This window comes from Dioscorea cayenensis, chromosome 4, assembly GCF_009730915.1.
Source record: "Dioscorea cayenensis subsp. rotundata cultivar TDr96_F1 chromosome 4, TDr96_F1_v2_PseudoChromosome.rev07_lg8_w22 25.fasta, whole genome shotgun sequence".
Classification (NCBI taxonomy): Eukaryota; Viridiplantae; Streptophyta; class Magnoliopsida; order Dioscoreales; family Dioscoreaceae; genus Dioscorea; species Dioscorea cayenensis.
The window spans coordinates 11207273-11226500 of NC_052474.1; the positions used below are offsets into that span (position 1 = coordinate 11207273).

The following is a 19228-nucleotide window of genomic DNA, read 5'->3' on the forward strand; positions in this document are numbered from 1 at the left end:
AAAACAATTTACAATTTTGTCAATTAAAAATAAAGACAAAAATAATATTAAATAATCAACAAAACATTTTTTTTGTGGTTTTAAGTACAAAAATTAACCAGTACACAAGGGACGAATGGTGGACTTTCGTTTATGCATATTTTCCCCATTTTTTTAAAATAAATTACCCATTATATTTAATTTAATTCAATTATAGGGACTCATATGCAAAGATAACACAAATAATACAAACCTTTTTTTTTTTATTAAAATATATAAAAATCGAAGAGGAACGAAGCTTGGTATCGAGATCCATATGCTGGGTCTCGTCGGACGCTCGTCGGTGCGAAAGCCCTCCTTCATCCCTCGCTCCCAATCCCCTTCCAGACCCCAAAATCATCATCGGATCGATCAGTAAAACAGAGATCTTGATCGGTTTCCTTCTCTCCCAGTCGCTGGGAAGATGGCGTGGCTGGGAAAGGTCTCGCTCGGGGGCTTCTCCGATCTCGCTGGAGCTGTCAACAAGCTCAGCGAGAGCGTCAAGAACATTGAGAAGAATTTCGATAGCGCTCTTGGCCTGGAGGAGAAGCCTGACTCCGGAGAAGGTAATGCGGTTGCTTTTCTCTGATCCTCGTAGTTCTTCAATGTTATGGCGAAATTGGAGGCAATTTCATCAAAATTTCGTCAAAATTTCATCTTGTTACGAATAGGATTTGAATTAGGGTTAATGTTACTGGTGTTGTGGGATTTGGTGGTTGTTTGATTGAAGACAGTGTTGCATAGTCACCTGAGTTTGTATTGAAATGTTTTGATATAGAAGGTAGCTCTTTCTACAAGGGTGGGATCTGAGGAGCGGTAAATGGATGTACCCTTGTCGTTGCATCTTGAATTGCTGAAATTGATCGTTTGCTGACAAGAAACTTTACTGCTGTACTAATATGTGGAAGCCCTCTTTTTGTCATTACTCGGTTCTTAACCTTTTCATTGCTGTTTTTCATGATGTTATGATAGTAGATCTTAGATCTTAGTGCTAGGCTTGTAAGCAGATATCCAAAATGCTGGAACCTTTTTGGTTCTATGGGGCCTTAGGAATGAGGTATTAAGCTATAAAGTCCATCTGATTAATAAGTTATTCATGCCAATCATGCCCTGTTCATGCCAATAAAAGGATAGATGGATGAGTTGACATCCTCCTGCTATAATAGTTGAATATTTCAATGCAGAAATATGGATTGTGCGGTCCATAGCATATGGCGCACAATAGACTGATGAGGACTGTCCCTCATGCATCTATTGGCGCCCAAATTGGCTCTCAATCTCAACTTCTTAAAGAGAAGGGGAGAGATGACCTTTCCCTCTCCACTTCAGCCTTTCCCTTTTCTTCCTCCTCTGTTTTCCCACTGCCACTGCTGTTGCCAACTCTGTTGCTGCATGTTTATGTTGCATATTTAATAACAGTTAATTAACCACAATGATGTCAATTTTGGCCTAACCATATAAAATTTAGCTTCAATTAGGCCAAAACTAGCTGACCAGTCTTCACTGCTGGACAAACCACATTTTGGACCACAAATGGTCTTTGAAGTGTGGTTAGATGGCCTCACATTTACAGCTGCTCAAAACTGCATTTTGAAGTGTTGGTAGGAATTGGTTCCATATGTTCCAAAATAAAGTAAGCATATGCAGGTGCTTAAGGTTCGATGTTATTGGTTTATTATTGTCCTAATTAGGGCATTATTGGAACCCAGTGTGATTGAAATGTGGTCCAGACTTCCTATTTAACCCATGTTTACCCGTATAGGCCACTATGAGGGCTGCACATATGGCCAGCCATAACTTCTTTTGAAGTATTGATAGCTTTTGTACACTTTGATAAATATGTAATGCAAAGCCTGAGAGAATATATCTCATACCATTATGGAATGCTGGATACTTCCTGTTGGGGAATTTCATGCTTTATTTAAAGAGGCTAAATGAACGATAAAGGCTAGGGTAGTTGAATATATAAGTAGAATGGGTGTGGGAGTGCAATAAAAATGCTAATAGAGCAGGGTTTAGTTTAGAAATTAATTTCTGAGATAGAGTAGAAGTTCTGCTTATTAAGCTTGTGCTAAATTAAGAAACAATTTTTATATTTTTGTTTATGGATCGTACTATCGTAGATTGAATTAAATGGGTTTGTTGGATAATAATGGCTTTATGAATACATTGAATAGTAATGAAATGAGTGCTTGATGAAAAATAAATATTTTTTGTTAATGGATATTTTTGTTGGCAAGTGTCTCATAGTTGTATTATGTTGTATGGGGTTTTTGATTTGGAGAAATATAAAACAGAAGTTGTTGTAAATTTTACACTGGCTATGATATTATCAAACCTTAGTAAATGCAATCCGCATAAAATGACTTGTAGAAATAGCGTGAAGAGTTGAATATATATTTTTTTAACTTGAAAAGTAATTAGAAAGCATTGTTAGAATTCTATGTGGTTAGAATGGGACTGAAATATGTAGATTATTACTGCTGCAGGTAAATATTTTGGGATAGAAGATATACTTGGAGAATTTTGAATACAGGGTTTGTCATGTAAGAAATTATGGTAATACTATAAGTTCAAACCGTAATTCAATGACAGGCAAGTTATAAATTTGCACAATCTATAAAAACGAAAAGATACACAAAAGTTTGGTCATTTTTTTAGATTCTTAGGCCAATTATTTGAAAAAATGTCGAAGTTGAGAATCATTTCGTTCACATATTTAGGTTTAATTGATGAAGTAGAGAAGTGCATTGGAGATTTATGTGGCTTTAAGGTTTTGGTCCTTATGGAAGTTGAAGGGCAAATTCTAAAATTCTACTGTCATATTTGCTTTGATTTATGGTTCCAAGTATTGGGTTATAGATCGATAAAAGAAAATGAGCACATTGAAGACCTGATTTTCTAACTTAATATGCAGCAATAGTTCAGGCTTGATATGAAGTACTTTTAATTGAAGCTATTATGAGAAAATACATTTTATGGCTTTGCCATTTTTATCTTTTACTTACTAATTAAAGACATGAATGGAGGTGCTAAGGAACTTTGTTATTGTGAATAATCTAATGTATGAGAGAATTTAATTTGGTGAGGATAAGAAATACAAAGACAAGACCATTAAAGACATGAATGGAGGTGTTAAGGAACCTTGTTAGTGTGAATAATCTAAGCAAGGAGATGGTGTTACCTACTGATGGTTGAAGACATTGAATGCATGCAGTAGAATCCATGTAGTTTTTCTAAAGGGTTATATAGCAACCTCTATATGTATTGAGATTAACTTGTCCTTGTTAATCATATGGTGGTCTGTGATAACATTCATGAGCAAATTTTGTAATAATATTGATTATTAGATATTAGCAGGTGAACATCAGGCAAGGGCGTGGAACTCTACTGTTTTCACTTAGTATGGCCTTGCAATGACCTGAAGCATATGGTTGTTTTAGTGAAAAAGCATCTGTGAGAGCCCTTAATAATGCTAGTGGCATCCTAGCATGCATACTAGCAAAACACATCATTTTTGCTTTCTTTATTAATTTCAGATCTTCTGTTTTAATGAGTGAGTGTATCATAATCCATTTCAATCAAAAGCGTACCAAGGTCTTCTTTATTTATTTATTTTTTTATTTTAGTTTTTGTGACTTTGGGTTAAAGCACTTTCACTTTCATGTGTAGATTACTATACAGGATCTAAATCTGTCTGTGTTGTTAGGCCATTCAGACTCAGGAATATGGGCATCAACAACAGAAAGAAGTGCACTTTTCGATCCAGTTATGGCATTCATGGGACATAAAGAAGACACCTCTGCAGTTGAAGCAGCAGGAAAACCAGAATCTCCAGAACGTCCTTCATCTGATGAAAAACATGATAAGGTTCCTGAAGAAGGGTCAACTAAATCTATCTCTGAAACAGTTTCTCCTCTTGATGAGGAAAATACTGACTTTGAAAGCAAAAGGGATTCCCAGACTGCTGGCAGCCCATCAGTTGTAGCTGAAGAACATGATGAAGGAAAGACTGAAGCTGATTCAAACTGTCCGCACTCTGAAACAGATGGCCCCGCCACGAGCAATAATGAAAGACCTACATATGTTGCAGCTGAAGCACTACCTAATGAGGGGAAAGAGGTGTCAGCTAGTGATGAGCCAGATCCAGAAAAATCTGGTCAAACAACCGTGGATGGTATAGAGAAAAGCGATATTAATGGCATCAGTTTACCTGATAGTTTGCCTCAGGAAAGTAAATTGCAGGCGGACCTTGAGAAACATGAGACAAATGCTGAAAAGCTTGTTGATAGTTCTGCAGAACCCACTGACATGCCTCATAACGTACCAGGTAGCATGGAGGCAGACTCACTACTTAAAGTTGCAGTTAATGTTTCCCCGGATGAAAACATGAAGGAACATTCTAGTAATTCAGTAAGCTATGGGGAGGATCATGATAAGTCCACTGGTTCCTGGTCCCACAGTATGAATTCATCGAGTGAGTCACTAGATGTAGGTTCTCAAGGGAAGGAAGTTGATAACAGGGAGCAACCTATGACTTCAACACAGCATATGCCAAATTCTATTGGTTCCTTAGAAGAATTTGAGAAGCTAAAGAAGGATAAGAAATTGATGGAAGCTGCATTGCATGGAGCTGCTAGGCAAGCCCAGGTAATACTAACGAATGGAATTAACCATTAAGATAAATTTGTGATTTTACATTTTGTGTTAAGTGTATTGTTATAATTTCGATGGATGCATTATTTATGCTTTTTGTGTTTTCCATAATCAAGTTTCTTACTTCTATCCTTGGCACTTCATGTGCATAACCTGACTAGCCTGGCTATTGTATTATGCTCCACATACTCTTCAAGAAAAACTCAATTATGTGAATGTGACAGTGGATGATTTTTCAAGTTTGTGTTTAAAAACTAATGTTGCTAAAAGATGTTGACTATTGAGGCTTATGGGCATTTTAAATTTATTTTAGTCTTTTCACAGTTCATATGTACATTTTCTTATTTGTTTTCTGTCTAGGAGTTTTAACGTAACCTTTTTGTTCCTTCTGAACTGGCGATAACAGACTCCTTCCAATCTTTTGCAGGCGAAGGCTGATGAAATTGCAAGGCTGATGAATGAAAATGAGCAGTTGAGGACTACTATTGAGGATCTGAAGGTCTTGTTTGTGTGTTTGTGTAGTATTTAGGGTTCTGTTACATGCTGACACTGATATTTGCATTATTCATTTATTTCATCTAACTACCAAGATATTTAATTTGGGTTTATTGCGTGTTCTTTGATGTCATTGCGATGCACTAATAATGGTTAAAGCTAGTTCACCCAGGGAGTTCCCTATATAGCTTCTCCTTTTGACCATCATAAACCATTTTCATTTTATTATATGCCATAAATCAAATCATTGAATCAAAGTTCAAGTGATTAAATTTTTTCATCTAGTTGTGTCTATTTCATTTTTTCTTCTTTTCTTTTGACTTTGGCATGTTTTGCTTACTCTGACAGTTTACTGCAAGCATTTTAATATAAGTTGTTCTCCAAAAATGGGATGACTGCACTCTACCTTGTTTATGATTTTAACAACTGGTGACTATTATTTTGCAGAAAAGGACCACTGAAGCTGAGATAGATGCACTGCGAGATGAGTACCATCAAAGAGTAGCATCTCTTGAAAGAAAGGTGCGATTTATTTCTATTGTGCTGCTTGTATGTCTTTGTATTTGAAAGCAAGGTGCAATTCATTTTTATGATCAATGCTTTTGAGTTAGGTTTGGTCTTGGAATAAACGACTTTATTATGGATGATTTTCATCGGCTTCTTCTTGTGTTTATGGTCTTCCTTTTTGTATCTTTACCTATATTTGAGCAAGGAGGCCTCCTTACTTGTACATAAATAAACATGAATTGTTGCGTTAGCCAGCTGTCAGCATGGTCAGCAAGTAGACTTAACGCTATCAAATCTTTTGGGCATAAGAAGAAATCATGAGTGGTGGGAAAATGACAATGAATTCCGTGATTCTATATCTGCTACAATGGCTGTAAACAAAAGATGCTGCATTGTTATACTCCACTATATTAAGATTTTTTTTTATAGTTTTTATTTATATTTTGCCCTTAAGCTAATTTAATGCGCTGCAATATTTCACAGACATTATCTCAGTCTCATATGGGAGCTATCTCATGTCCATCTGTAGTAGCTCAAGCAAAAAATTATGAATTAATGTCCCTTTTTGTTTGGCAATGATCCCCAACATTATTAGTTCCATGATTCTGCATGCACTGTGGATCAACACATCATAATCTCTTATGATCAAGTTTACATTTTTCTGTTAGGCTCTTGGCAATAGTTACTTTTGTTATGATCAAGCTTACAATTTTTTCAACAATTTCTCTTACGTTGAGAATGTGATGGATACTAAGTTAGAGAGAATGTCATGATGTGAGGCTGGGAGAGGAAAGGATTAATATAAATTCGTCAGATCTAGTGTTATCAAGGTAGGTATAGAGAGTAAATAGTTGATTATAGGTGAAAAATTCTTTCCATTCTCGGTGAACAAAGACATACTTTTGTGTCAAGAAAGATAATTGAAATGGTCTGCTGATGGAATTCCAGGATAATCTTCCCTCTTTTAGGGAATTACTTATGTGAGAGCAATATTTTGTGGTGACTTGATTTGCATAAACAACCATTTTGAGATGTCTAAAAGCATGGGTATTGTTCATGTTGTGAACTACTTTTCAGGATTTTGTCTAGCAAACTAGTCCCATAAGCATCTGATTGAATACTTATTGTCACATGCCAACCGGTGAGCTATGCCTTTATCCTTCTTGCAACATGCTTTCCTATTAACCTCGTGTGACATTCTAGAGTCTAGACATTTCTTCTGATATTTTAACAATAAATTATAATTTTATGGATGGAGGCCACTTGAATGAATGGCAATGGCATGTATCTGCATGTTTAGTTTTGCTGGTCAATGGCAATGCTGGCAGATTTATCAGTATATGTGCTAGACCGTATTATTTTTCAACTTTCTACCTTCCATAAGGAAACTTGGAACAAGTCATACAAACAAAGATGAAACGATATCATTTCAAGTCTACATTTTAGAATGGTGTTTCATTTAAATCTGTATTTACGAACAATCTTTTATCCTTGTCTTGCAAAAAACTTGACTTGGAGCTCTTCTTTCTTTCTATCTTTCTTTTTCTTTTTCTTTTATTTATTTATTTATTTATTTATTTTGGCTGGGGTTAAGTTTTATTTCTAGATTGTTGTTTGGTGTTTTAACTAAGCAGTTTTGTATAGGTTTATGCTCTCACAAAGGAAAGGGATGCGCTGAAGAAAGAACAAAGTAAGAAGAGTGATGTTGCTGTTCTTTTGAAAGAAAAAGATGAGATTATCACTCAAGTAATGGCAGAAGGTAATTCTATGACTAACATAAAGTCCCCATGTTTCTCTGAACTTTTGAATAATTTTCTTACTACTTTTCATCAGTTGTTGCGAAATAGATTTATGACTTGAAAAATGCTGAGTCAGCATTTCTAATTTGGTTTACGTCACTGTTTGCACTGAATTTTACAACTGACTGTTACGGCCATTCATGTGAGCAAACTCTTATTTAAGTTGGGATTGCTTTCTGTTGACTTTGCTTTAATATTATGTTTGTGGGGTTTTATAATTATATGGAAACATGAACCTCCAAGTCTTTGCTGATCATCATGTGCTTTCATTACCTTACTGGGACAGGTGAAGAACTATCAAAGAAGCAAGCTGTCCAAGAGTCGACTATCAGGAAACTGAGAGCACAGGTATGGAATTTTATTCTATGATTTTTATTTTATTTAACGACTGATTCCTATTCTACTTGAGAAGTAGGAACAAGTGTTTTTCATAAAATTGGTCATTTCTTTTCAACTCAGATTAGAGAGATTGAGGAGGAGAAGCAAAGGCTTAACTCCAGGATTCAGGTAATCAAGTGATTAATCTTAGTGTTTGTATTATAACTTTCAATGATACATCAGTTTTTCATTCTGACTATTTTAGCCATGACACATAATTTGAATATTTGCACTCTAGGATTTGGGGGATTTGGCTTCTTATTTTGATAGCTATGTCAATGCATAAATAGCAGCACCTGTATCCCCACACATTAATGCAACTAATAAGGGTTTTTCTCTGATATCTCTAAAGTAACAAACTAATAAGAAGTTATAAAGAGTGGCTATTGAAATATTGGAATATTGTGTGGTTTATCCTGTTACTAAATTTGGAAGGGCATTCTAATTCACACATAGATTGACCTTATAAAAATATACCCATGCCACGGTTCCTCTAAAATTTTGTGATTCTGTGTGTGTAAATATTTTTCCACTAGTAATATCACATATAGAATGCTTAAGTTTGCATCTTTTTCCATTTTTGAGATTTCTTGTGACAATAACTTTTCTGTTCATTCCTGTTCATTCCTCTATACCTTGTCTGCAAAATTCCTTATCTTTAACTCTGTATCACCAACACCTCTAAAAATTCCGAGAGTACTCCAGGTTGAAGAGACAAAAGTGGAGAGTATCAAGAGAGATAAAGCAGCCACTGAAAAGTTGTTGCAAGAGACAATAGAGAAAAATCAAGCAGAACTTGCTGCTCAAAAGGAATTCTACACTAATGCTCTAAATGCAGCAAAAGAAGCTGAAGCCTTAGCTGAGTCCCGAGCTAATAATGAAGCTAGAATTGAACTCGAGCGTCGTTTGAGAGAAGCTGATGAACGTGAGTCTATGCTTGTTCAATCACTTGAGGAGTTGAGGCAAACCCTAAGTAGAACAGAGCAACAAGTACATTATTTCTGAACCCCAATTTCTCTACTCATTTGTTAGTGATATTCATCCCTTAAGTTGCATGATTTCTTGTTTTTGTTTTTAGTTAATTTTTTTCCTTGAAGTAATGCATTTGTTATTGGGTCCATTGTGCAGGCCGTTTTCAGGGAAGACATGCTCCGAAGAGATTTAGATGATCTTCAAAAACGCTATCAAGTGTGTGATGCTTCTTTGAGACATTATGCTTACATTACAACACTGAGCAATGTTTTCTCAACTCATCTATTTGATTTGTTTTCAGGCAAGTGAACTTCGGTATAATGAGTTGGTTGCTCAAGTTCCTGAATCAACTAGGCCACTATTGAGGCAGATTGAAGCAATGCAGGTTAGAGGCCATCAGCAGATGCTAACTATGTATTTTATTTTGTTTTTTAGTACTAGCAGTTTTTGCTTACTTTTATTGTTTCTTGACAAATAGGAGACTGCTGCTAGAAGGGCAGAAGCTTGGGCAGGTGTTGAGAGATCTTTAAACTCCCGGCTTCAGGTTATTCTCTTGTCATTCTAAGAAGCTGACAGTTAAAAAGAGGCCAGGACCCCTCCCTCTTGAAATGTGTAATATTTGTCTAAAACCAAATTGCTAGATGGCACAGTAAAGGCATGGGTAATAGTTGGAAACTGGTATTCTGCTATATGTCAATGTGATCTTCTGTTCTGTTTCAGATAATACTTTTAGCCCACACAAATGCATATCTAATGACTCGTATGATTTGAAGGCGCACACACATTGATTGTAAATTTACAGAAACTTGTTAATAATTGTTAGATGTGTATCAGTGCGAAAACAAAGTTGCATCAAGACAATGTTCTCAGAAAATTTTCTTATAACCATTGTCCTTATATTGGCAGGAGGCAGAAGCCAAAGCTGCAGCTGCAGAAGAACGGGAGAGATCTATGAATGAGCGCCTATCACAAGCTTTATCTCGGATGTCTGTTTTGGAAACACAGGTATTTCCAGGGGCCTTGCAATTTTTGTTTAAATAACAATTTCACATAAATAAAATTTTTTATGTAATACTATACAGATTACTTGCCTTAGAACAGAGCAAACACAGCTGAGTCGATCACTTGAGAAGGAGAGGCAGAGGGCTTCCGAAAATAGACAAGAATATCTGGTTGCAATGGAGGAAGCTGCAACTCAAGAGGGGCGTGCGAAGCAACTTGAAGAAGAGATAAAAGAGCTTAGGAATAAATACAAAAAAGAATTGCAAGAAGAAATAGCAAGTAGAGTAATTGTAGAAAAGGTGACCTTTGATGACTAATTGCTTATTTTACATTTCTTTTACTATTAGTCGGCAATCATCTAAAACAGTAAGAGATTGTTCTATTTTACAGATGTGTGGATCGACCTTGATACTCCATCAAGGTTGTTCACAGATTGGAGCCTTGTGTTAATTGTGTGGATGGACCTTGCCCCTTGAGATTGGTGCCTTGTGTTAGAAGTTAGATAGGCCGCTTTATTTAGTCTTTCCTTCTCCGCATGTTTGTGAAAACTTTATGCAATGGCTGCATCCTTTGATAATTTGGAGGGTGTTCTATTAGTTTCGAGAGTTGTGTTTGCAATAATTAAGCATACTAGGTACTATCTCCCCAGTAACTGCGCTTGTAATGATTCCAGTGAAACATTTATAATTTCTTCATATTACCATGATAGTTTAGAGTACATCCACACTTGTTCCACCACTGTATAAACTTTTGATAATGAACTTGATAATGGTCTAGTATTAGATGTAACTTTGTCTTCTATAAAATCGTGTGAAAGTTTTTATTTATTTATGACTTTTGTGATTTAATAGGATTGCATACCTTAGTGTAGCCATTATGTATTCTCATGATGGGTTTGGTGTGAGAAACAACCTTCATTAGGTGTATTGTTGCACAACTCAAACTGCTTTTGGACTTTATGCTTGGGAGATCCTTACCTCCTTGGTGGCTGTCTTTTGTTGTGATTGAATTGACAATATTAGAACAACTAAGTTGTATTGGAATTCACTTAAGCGACTACAATTCCATCCTGATTCTTTTTTGTTCTATTTTTTTTTAACAACTTGTGTTTTATACAAATGCATTGTACACCTGTTCTTTTAGTAAACCAATGCTGTCCTAGGTTTCTAATTTCATTATGCATCTCTAATGGGCCAACTTGCTAGTTATGCTTGGCTGGAAGTTGATTTGTTTGATGGAATTCGAGTGGCACTAAGATTTGACACTTGATAATATTTTGGAACATCATACATCTGTTTTTTTAAATAAATTGATGAATTCCTAGGTTTCTAATTTAATTATTATGCTTCATTAGCAGCCCAACTTGCTATTTATTTATTCTTGGCTGGAGTTTGACAGTTTGTTGGAGTTCACTTGTGTGAAGATTTGACATTTCAAAGAAAGATTTGATTTTTGATTATGAGTTTTTGCTCTCTGTGAATGACTTTTAATGGAGTAATTTGTTGTGGACCTATAGGAATTGGAAAAGGAAAGGGCACTCAGAACAGAATTGGAAAAGGCTGCACTTCAGGAACCCATTGTTGTGGGAGATCAAGGTTCAGAGAAGCTAATCAGGCCTTAAGCTGAAAATTACATGCAGTTGGTTCTTATATTTGGGTTGACCTGGTAAAATGGTCTTGTTACCAATTTTCTTTCTCCACTTCTCCTTTCTTGGCAGGAAATGCCCCTACAAGGAAACTTCCCACTGCTCGGAGTTTGGGAGTCATTGAGGAAAGTCATTACTTGCAAGCTTCTCTGGACTCGACTGACATTTTATCTGAGAGAAGAGGTTCTGGGGAAGCAATCATGTCCCCTTATTTTCTTAAAAGCATGACACCTAGTTCATTTGAAGCAGCACTTAGACAAAAGGATGGTGAACTTCAGTCATATGTTTCACGTTTGGTATGGGAATGATCACCCCTGCATTTACATTCACCCAACCAATCCAATTTGTTGATAATAGTAATCTTAGTGGAAGGACATGGTACGTTTCTCGTAATGAATGTACTTGGTGTTCATGATATTTGTGGGCAATACAAAACTGATTGTGAAACTTTAAATAATACCACTGAACTGAGCTAGAAAATCTAGTCTTTTTAACTCTTCAACATATTTGAAAAGGATGGCTTTACTACCTATGAAGCCATTCTCATTGAAGAAAAGTGAGCATTTTGATATTTATGCCTATTCTCCCTTTGATAATAAGTGATCTCCTAAAATTATTTAATTTATCTTTTTTTCCTTGTCAGAACTCATTGGAATCTACTCGTGATTCTCTTGCTGAGGAGCTAGTTAAAATGACCGCCCAGGTACATTGTTATTTCCTGGTTCTTGTTGGGTTCTTCATTTTGATTTTGCTCAATCTTCATTTTGGAATTTATTTGATCAGTGTGAGAAGTTAAGGTCAGAGGCAACGATTCTCCCTGGCATTCGAGCGGAACTAGAAGCCTTGAGACGAAGACACTCTTCTGCACTGGAGCTTATGGGTGAACGTGATGAAGAGGTGCCACAAAAAGCATTATTTTTTAATTGTTATTATTATTTTTTCCTGATAACCCTACTTTCTAAAACATATATTTTTCAAACTTTCTCATCTAAAAACCATTGCAGCCTGATAAATACTGATCATTTGTAGAAGTAATTTTTAATTTATGATGCAGAATTATGGGCTTCATTTGATAAATAGTTTTGACACATATTCTGTAACAAAGCTTATAATTTACCTTTGAATTAATCCTGTACTGACAACTCCAAGGAAGCAACTCTTAATATTCTTACCCCACCAGTCTTGAAGATCTCTGAGTCTGAAGTACGGAATCTTTGGTATGGTGTATTGTGAAATTATATATTCATTTTAGATGATTATCCACAAAACCTAGCAAATTATTGAATGTTTGGTGTGATTATTCTATTTTCATTTTGGATTAAGTATTTGCCTGTGTTTTGTTATTTGGGATTAGATATTACAACTGCCATATACTTATCAATGGTGAATGCAGTCATTGATGACCATGTTTGCAAGGTTTATAATTCATTATTGTTACTGAGTACATCCTGGATCAAATCTTACAAGAAAAATTTCATGTCTCATCAAAATCTGATTTTATCTTGTTTCGTGAGAAAAAGGCTGGCCTTTATCTCCTTAAAATATGCTTAATCAGCTTTATTTTTCATCTTTTAACATACTTGACATTGCGGTCAGTGTTATTTTTTGTAATAATTACAAATTGCCTGGCTATGTTGTAAATGTAACTCATTGGCCTGTTTTACAGTTGGAAGAACTGCGTGCTGATATAATTGACTTAAAGGAGATGTACAGAGAGCAAGTAGACTTGCTTGTAAACAAGGTACTGCATGGATTGCTACACAAATTTCATTTTCCTGCTTGGAATAAACCTTCAATACAAAAACAATTTGATAATTAGCTGAATATCAAATTCTGTTTCCTTAATATACATCTGCTTTATCAAACAGATTCAGACGTTGGGTGCTTCATTGGGTGCAGCTTAACCGGAGAGTTGGTGCATTTTCCCAATCAAGAAATATTGCCATCATGGTATGAATCCTGAAATTAATATATTGTCTAATTAAGAAGTCCAACTATATAGATCATGCACAAAATTCTTTTCTATGTAGAGTGCCTTTGTAAGTTTACTTGCGGAATGTGTTATCCCCCATAAGAAGACGTTTGCCCATCCACTGAAGGTTTTTACTTGCCAGCAGGGTGGTTTGTTGTAAGGCGTTTCTGGAAGAGAGAATATGTAGCCTTATTGTTTTGTCTTTGTTTATTGAGTGGCACAAGATTTTCTTCTATGCTGCATATAAGGTCAATTGGTTTATTTGGGATTCTGTACATGCAAAGGTTTAGATTGATATATATAATTTTGATGTAACGTTGAACGAATATTTTCAGCATTTATCCAAATGAGTTGTTTGAAGTTGATTTGCAAGGCATCACATTAGATACAGTCAAAGTTTTATGTATGGGTCAGCAGTTTATCATATGTTGAGGTTAAGATAGGTTTATATATCAGATTGGCGAGAGATTGGTGAGGAATATCCTTTGGGGTGCTAGTGACAACAAACGTGGTTTCAATTCAATTGGATGGAATACTGTCACTCAAAATAAAACTGAGGATGGTCTTGGAATCAGAAATTTTGTTGTATGCCAAGCATGCTCTTATCGCCAAAAACCTGTTTGCGGTTCTTACTGAGGATAATAAATTGTGGGTTGATATTTTTAAATTTTAAATATCCCAACTGGAAATTTGCCTCTCATTCTTATCATAATACTTCCTCTTGGCTTTGTAAAACTCTTTCTATGATGGCTGATTTCCTTTGTTTCAATTTTAAAATTATCTCTTGCAATCCTCGCTTAATTGATATTTAGTCTGATCTTTGGTTGCATGATGTTCCTCTTGCTAAGAAACTCACTTTTCTCAATATGGATAATTCCTTGGATTATCTCTCTCTTGAGGATCTAATCTCTGAAAATTCTTGGAATTATCAAGTTATTGAGAATTTCTTGGGCTCTAATGTTGATCTCAATTGGTTATCCAAGGTTCATATTTCTTCTAATTTGGGGAATACTTGGATGTGGTCACCTAAGACTTCGCATACCTCTCTACCCTCCGTTATTTACTCTTTTTTGAATGATAATTCTGGCAACTCTCACTGGATCGGTTGGAGTAAAACATGGAAGCTAGATGTAGCTCTGAGGGCTAGGACCTTTATCTGGAAACTTGCTCATTCTAGACTTCCAATTTGTGATATCTTCTATAACCTAAATTTTGGGCCTCAAACCTACTGCATCTTCTGTAGCTTGGTCCATGAAACTACCTTTCACATCTTCTGGAAATGCCCTTACTCTCTCAACTGTTGGAACATCACCTTGAACTCCTTAGATCTTAGAAATTTCCATATCAATAGCCTCTCTTCGGGAGCTTGGCTTGTTTCTCAGTTAAACTGTTCTTGCAATCCTCATCTCGGCAAAGTTGTGATTGCAATTACTCACTAGCTGATCTGGAAAGCCCGCTTTACTCCAAATTTCAATTTGATTCCTAATCAGGCGTGGAGTCTTGCTAGAGATTATGCCAAGAAGCCGAAATCAAGAACAGGGAAGTTTTTTTGAATTGTTTTAAGCTTACAGTTTCCATCGTCTCTAATGCTTCTTGGATTAATGACTCAAGTCATGCCGGCTTAGGTTGCTTAATTACTCTTAATGATAACATTTTTTTGTTAGCAGACTCTAATATAGCTACTATGGCCTGTCCAATTCTTGCGGAAGTGGCAGCCATGACCTTGGCTTTGGAAGAATGTATCAAGAAAAACTGGTGGCCTTCACATCTCTTCACTGACTGTATTGGTCTCACCAATCTTGTGAAGGACTTTCAAATCTCAGTGGCCTAGCATCTTGAGTTTGAAGTCCGTCGGCTTATTGCTCTTCTTCATCAACTTCAGAATCCTTGTCTTGGGTACATAAACAGAGAAGAAAATTTGGTTGATGATATCTTCTCTAAGCAAGCTCGCCTTAATCTGGAGCTTTCTCTCTTTGCAAAAGGGATGCAATTGCCATTTTGCTTTATGATGCTTGTTTTTCCTTGAACATTGTTCTCTATCTTCTTTGTTCTGTTTTTGAGCTTCAGCTCTCTAGATATATATATATATATTCTTGGGGGTTTATACTAACTGTTACCAATCCCAGCTTTTTGATATATATACTTATATAAAAAAAAATCCTCGGGGGTTTATACTAACCATTACCAATCCCAGCTTTTTGATATATATACTTATCTTTTATTTTTTTTATTTATTTTATTTAATGTATTCATTTTTTTTCCTTACAAGAGAAATGGATGAACTTAAGGGCCACTTGTTTGTGCTATGCTATGAGTTGCAAACTAGACTTTTTCTTTTTAAAATGCAATAACATGCAAGTGTTTTATTTTAATACGACATATAGTGTAGTAGCCTTTGTTTTAATACTTAAATCAACCAAGATGGCTATGGACTAGCCAAACTGATATTTTTGATGTTAATCACAATCATAAAACCGAGTTCACTCTAGTATGATTCACCTATTCATGAAGGATCAGTAATAACAACAATGGAGTGGCTTAAATAAGCTAAGTGCTCCCAGATTTTTGTTTGAGTCTTATTGGAAAATTCCAAAGCATGACTCCAGCCCTTCATGAATCTCCTAGCATAATTAGGAGTCAAATTCTTGAAAATATAATTGCACTGGCCTTATAGAGGAATTAGGTACAAAATACAATTATAACTTTAGCAAAAGACTTAATAATCGAAGCCTACTACATATTTGTCAACTATTCCCTAGAGGCAAGGCTATCCAAAAAAATTGCAGTTTAGTTAGACTAGGAATTAACCACACTGTTCAACAAATTTGATTTTTACAGCAAGTCCTAAGAATATAATTAGCTATTTTAGCTCCAAGTTACATAAGCCATACATAGAAGATAGGCTAAATTTTTTTAATTTTTGAAAAAAGGAGCTAGTTAGTAGTAAATTTATTGAACTAAAAGATAACAAGATAATAAAAGTGAGAAAGGAAACAAAATCATAAAGCTAACAACCCAAAGGGAAGGAAAAACTGAAAAACTGAAAGATAAAAAGGCTGATTTTTTCAAGCATTTCATCAACCATCTGGGAAGATCGAGACCCAAGTAATGAAGTGAAATCGTACGGGTGTGTCTCCCTTGGGTTGCCAATTTATCAGCAAGATTATTCCAATCACAGTGGATGACACGATGCATGTACTATTCAGCTCCAAGCACTGCCTCAACTTCACTAATCTTTGGTTTAATCTCCAGTTATTGTCATTTTCATTGTGTTCTAAAGCTTGCTTGAGTCCTTTATAATAAGTGAAAATGGTGTTGATATTCACTATCCACTCAGTTGTAGTTCTGAGGCTTAACTCAAAAGCGTAAAGTTTAACTTCTAGGATTGAGTTGGCATCAATTTTAACGCAACATATGACAATATATATGTTTTTTAATGAGGAATCAACTATAGAAAAGCCACCACCACTCATTAGATTATTGAAGATTCAAGAAGTTTCAGTTAAAAATGTAAAAATTAAATGAATAAAGGAGGTTGCAATTCATTTTCCAGTCCCATTGTGTTCCTTTGAAGATAAAATTACAATTGGCTTTCCCAACGTTCTAAGCAGTCGCTATAATGAGAGAAGTTGTTTGTTTATCTTTGGCCTTGTTAATATTCTCCAACCAAGTTCTTAAAGCAAAATTAGGCCCTAGATATGTATGAACATGTGTCTTTAGTATTTCTCCAAGCAAGTTGAGTTTTGGATCAAGAGATGAAGAGATGATTAATTTCCTCCCTATAAAGACCACACATAGCACAACAAGTATCAAGAAATAGATTTAAAAGAATGAAGACAATTTAAGGTTTTGACTTTTCATGCAAAAGAGTCCAAATGAAGAACTTAGATCTTGGAGGGGTATTTAATTTCCACATATTTTTCCAACCTTGCCATGAGTAGTTAGAAAAATTGGAGTCATTTAGCAAAATGTAAATTGCAGAAATAATGGAGTAACATTTGGAACTTGCTAGTATAACTCAGGATTTTTGCCTATCTGGATCAATTCTACTCGAGTTCCTAATGAGAGAGTCAATGTGATTGCTTAAATGTCTAGTATTAGGGCTAAAATTCAAATAGGAATCATCGGTTGAATCCGCAAGGTGGATGTTGGAGTCAAGGAGGTCCACGTTGATGAAAGTTGGTTTGAAATTGATGGGGATCTCAAAGCACCAAGGATTGTTCAAAACTGAAGTGCAATTGGGATTGATAACATTCAACCAAATAAGGGGTTTAATCAAAATTTCATAGTTTTGCAAAGGAATTTGAAAAACTAGGAGCATTTGGAGGGGATACTGAATTTCCAAGGGAGTAGGTAATCATATTTACAATTCAAGATGTCAATCCAAAAAGCATTATCATTGTTTTAATAATTTAAATTATTTTTGGTTATTTAGGAAGTTCTCAAATATCTCAAGTTCTGAATAGTTGGCACAACATTGATGGAAGAAATTCGCTCATTATTTTAGAATTTTTAATTTAAATCTTCAAGTAGTTTTTATTTACTATTTTATAATTATCTTTAGCTTTATTAGTTATTTTATTTTTATTTATTTATCTAGTAATTTTGTCATTATTTACTATTTTGTCCTTAGTCTAAGTTTTATAAATACTTGTTTTAGGGTTTGTGAGAAAAGGATCTATCAATTGAAATTTATGTTCTTGTTTACTCTATTTTGAGTGTGAGTTCTTGGATTAGAACGTGTATCCCATTGTGTTAGGTGGTATTTGAGCAGCATGCCAATTGGTGGCGATGGTGATGGTTTTCGTGACGGTGATGAGGAGGCTAGGGCCCCTTTAGGGATGGCAATGGGTCGGGTCGAGTGTGGATTTTACCTACCCCGCCCCCACCCCCGCCCCCATTGCCGCTACCCCACCCCCATACCCGTCTCCTCCTCCTAACTCGATGGGTTTTCAAAGCCCCAACCCACACCCGCGCGTCCTTGCCGGGGAATCGAGTACCCACGGGGATCCCCGCCCCCGCCATGACCCTTATATAAAAATACTTAATTAATACAATAATTTGTTATAAAAAAATGACAATTAGACATTTTTGACAAAATACCCATAATATAAAAATAAAAATTGGAAATTTCAATCCTAATTCCAAATAGCAAAAAACAATACCAAGTAGAAATTTAAAATGTCAATCTCAAATCATAGTTTTTTAAAGACCATTCATCATCTTCATGGAGATCAATCAACAACAATTTCACTCCCAAACAATAAAGTAGACATTCAAAGTCACACAAAACAATGCTAGAGTAGGGATTGAAAATTTCAATCAAAATCATAGTTTTTTCTTTTTCAAATGATCATAATTCATCATCATCATCTTTATAGAGATCAATTATCTTTCAATCCATGAGTACCTCCACTTGATCATAATTTATCTACATAAAACAAAATGAATATTAGAATTCAAAAATATGAAACCATATATATTATGTCAAATATTTAAAGTTTTTAAAATTTTCTTTTTACCTTCACCTTCAAAATCTTCCCCATTAAGTAAATTGACATAGTCTTTCATTCCTTTAGAAGTTATTTCTATGTAACACATATAAATATTTAAAGAGTTAGTGATAATGAAATGATAAGTTTATAATATTAATACATAAAATAAAAATTCAATTTAATTCAAAATAAGAGCTTTTATTTATTTAGGTGGTAGTCACCATTCATCATCAAATGATTAATCATCTTTCAATCCATGAGTAGCTCCACATGCTAAAAATTCATTTAC

General features: G+C 35.2%; 1 protein-coding gene across 2 annotated transcripts; it reads left to right on the forward strand.

The window, feature by feature from the left end:
- The first annotated feature begins 268 nt into the window (after window positions 1–268).
- On the forward strand, window positions 269–13807 carry LOC120258380 (golgin candidate 5). Of its 2 annotated transcripts, none has more exons than XM_039265752.1 (20): window positions 269–584; window positions 3728–4668; window positions 5102–5173; window positions 5617–5691; window positions 7321–7435; window positions 7762–7823; window positions 7935–7982; window positions 8559–8843; window positions 8982–9041; window positions 9127–9210; window positions 9304–9369; window positions 9732–9830; window positions 9908–10126; window positions 11344–11422; window positions 11545–11768; window positions 12116–12175; window positions 12256–12369; window positions 13139–13213; window positions 13341–13422; window positions 13503–13807. In XM_039265752.1, the coding sequence occupies exons 1-19, from the start codon at window positions 443–445 to the stop codon at window positions 13374–13376; spliced, it is 2856 nt and encodes a 951-aa protein (XP_039121686.1). In that variant the 5' UTR covers window positions 269–442; the 3' UTR covers window positions 13377–13422; window positions 13503–13807. The 2 variants fall into 2 exon arrangements, with proteins under 2 accessions (XP_039121686.1, XP_039121687.1); XM_039265753.1 differs by having other exon boundaries at window positions 3737–4668.
- The last annotated feature ends 5421 nt before the right edge of the window (window positions 13808–19228 follow it).

Coding starts and splice junctions, on each gene's coding strand:
- LOC120258380 (XM_039265752.1), top strand. CDS start 443: ATGGCGTGGCTGGGAAAGGTCTCGCTCGGGGGCTTCTCCGATCTCGCT. Junction 7,436..7,761: donor CACTCAAGTAATGGCAGAAG/GTAATTCTATGA, acceptor TTACTGGGACAG/GTGAAGAACTATCAAAGAAG. Junction 7,983..8,558: donor GGCTTAACTCCAGGATTCAG/GTAATCAAGTGA, acceptor AGAGTACTCCAG/GTTGAAGAGACAAAAGTGGA.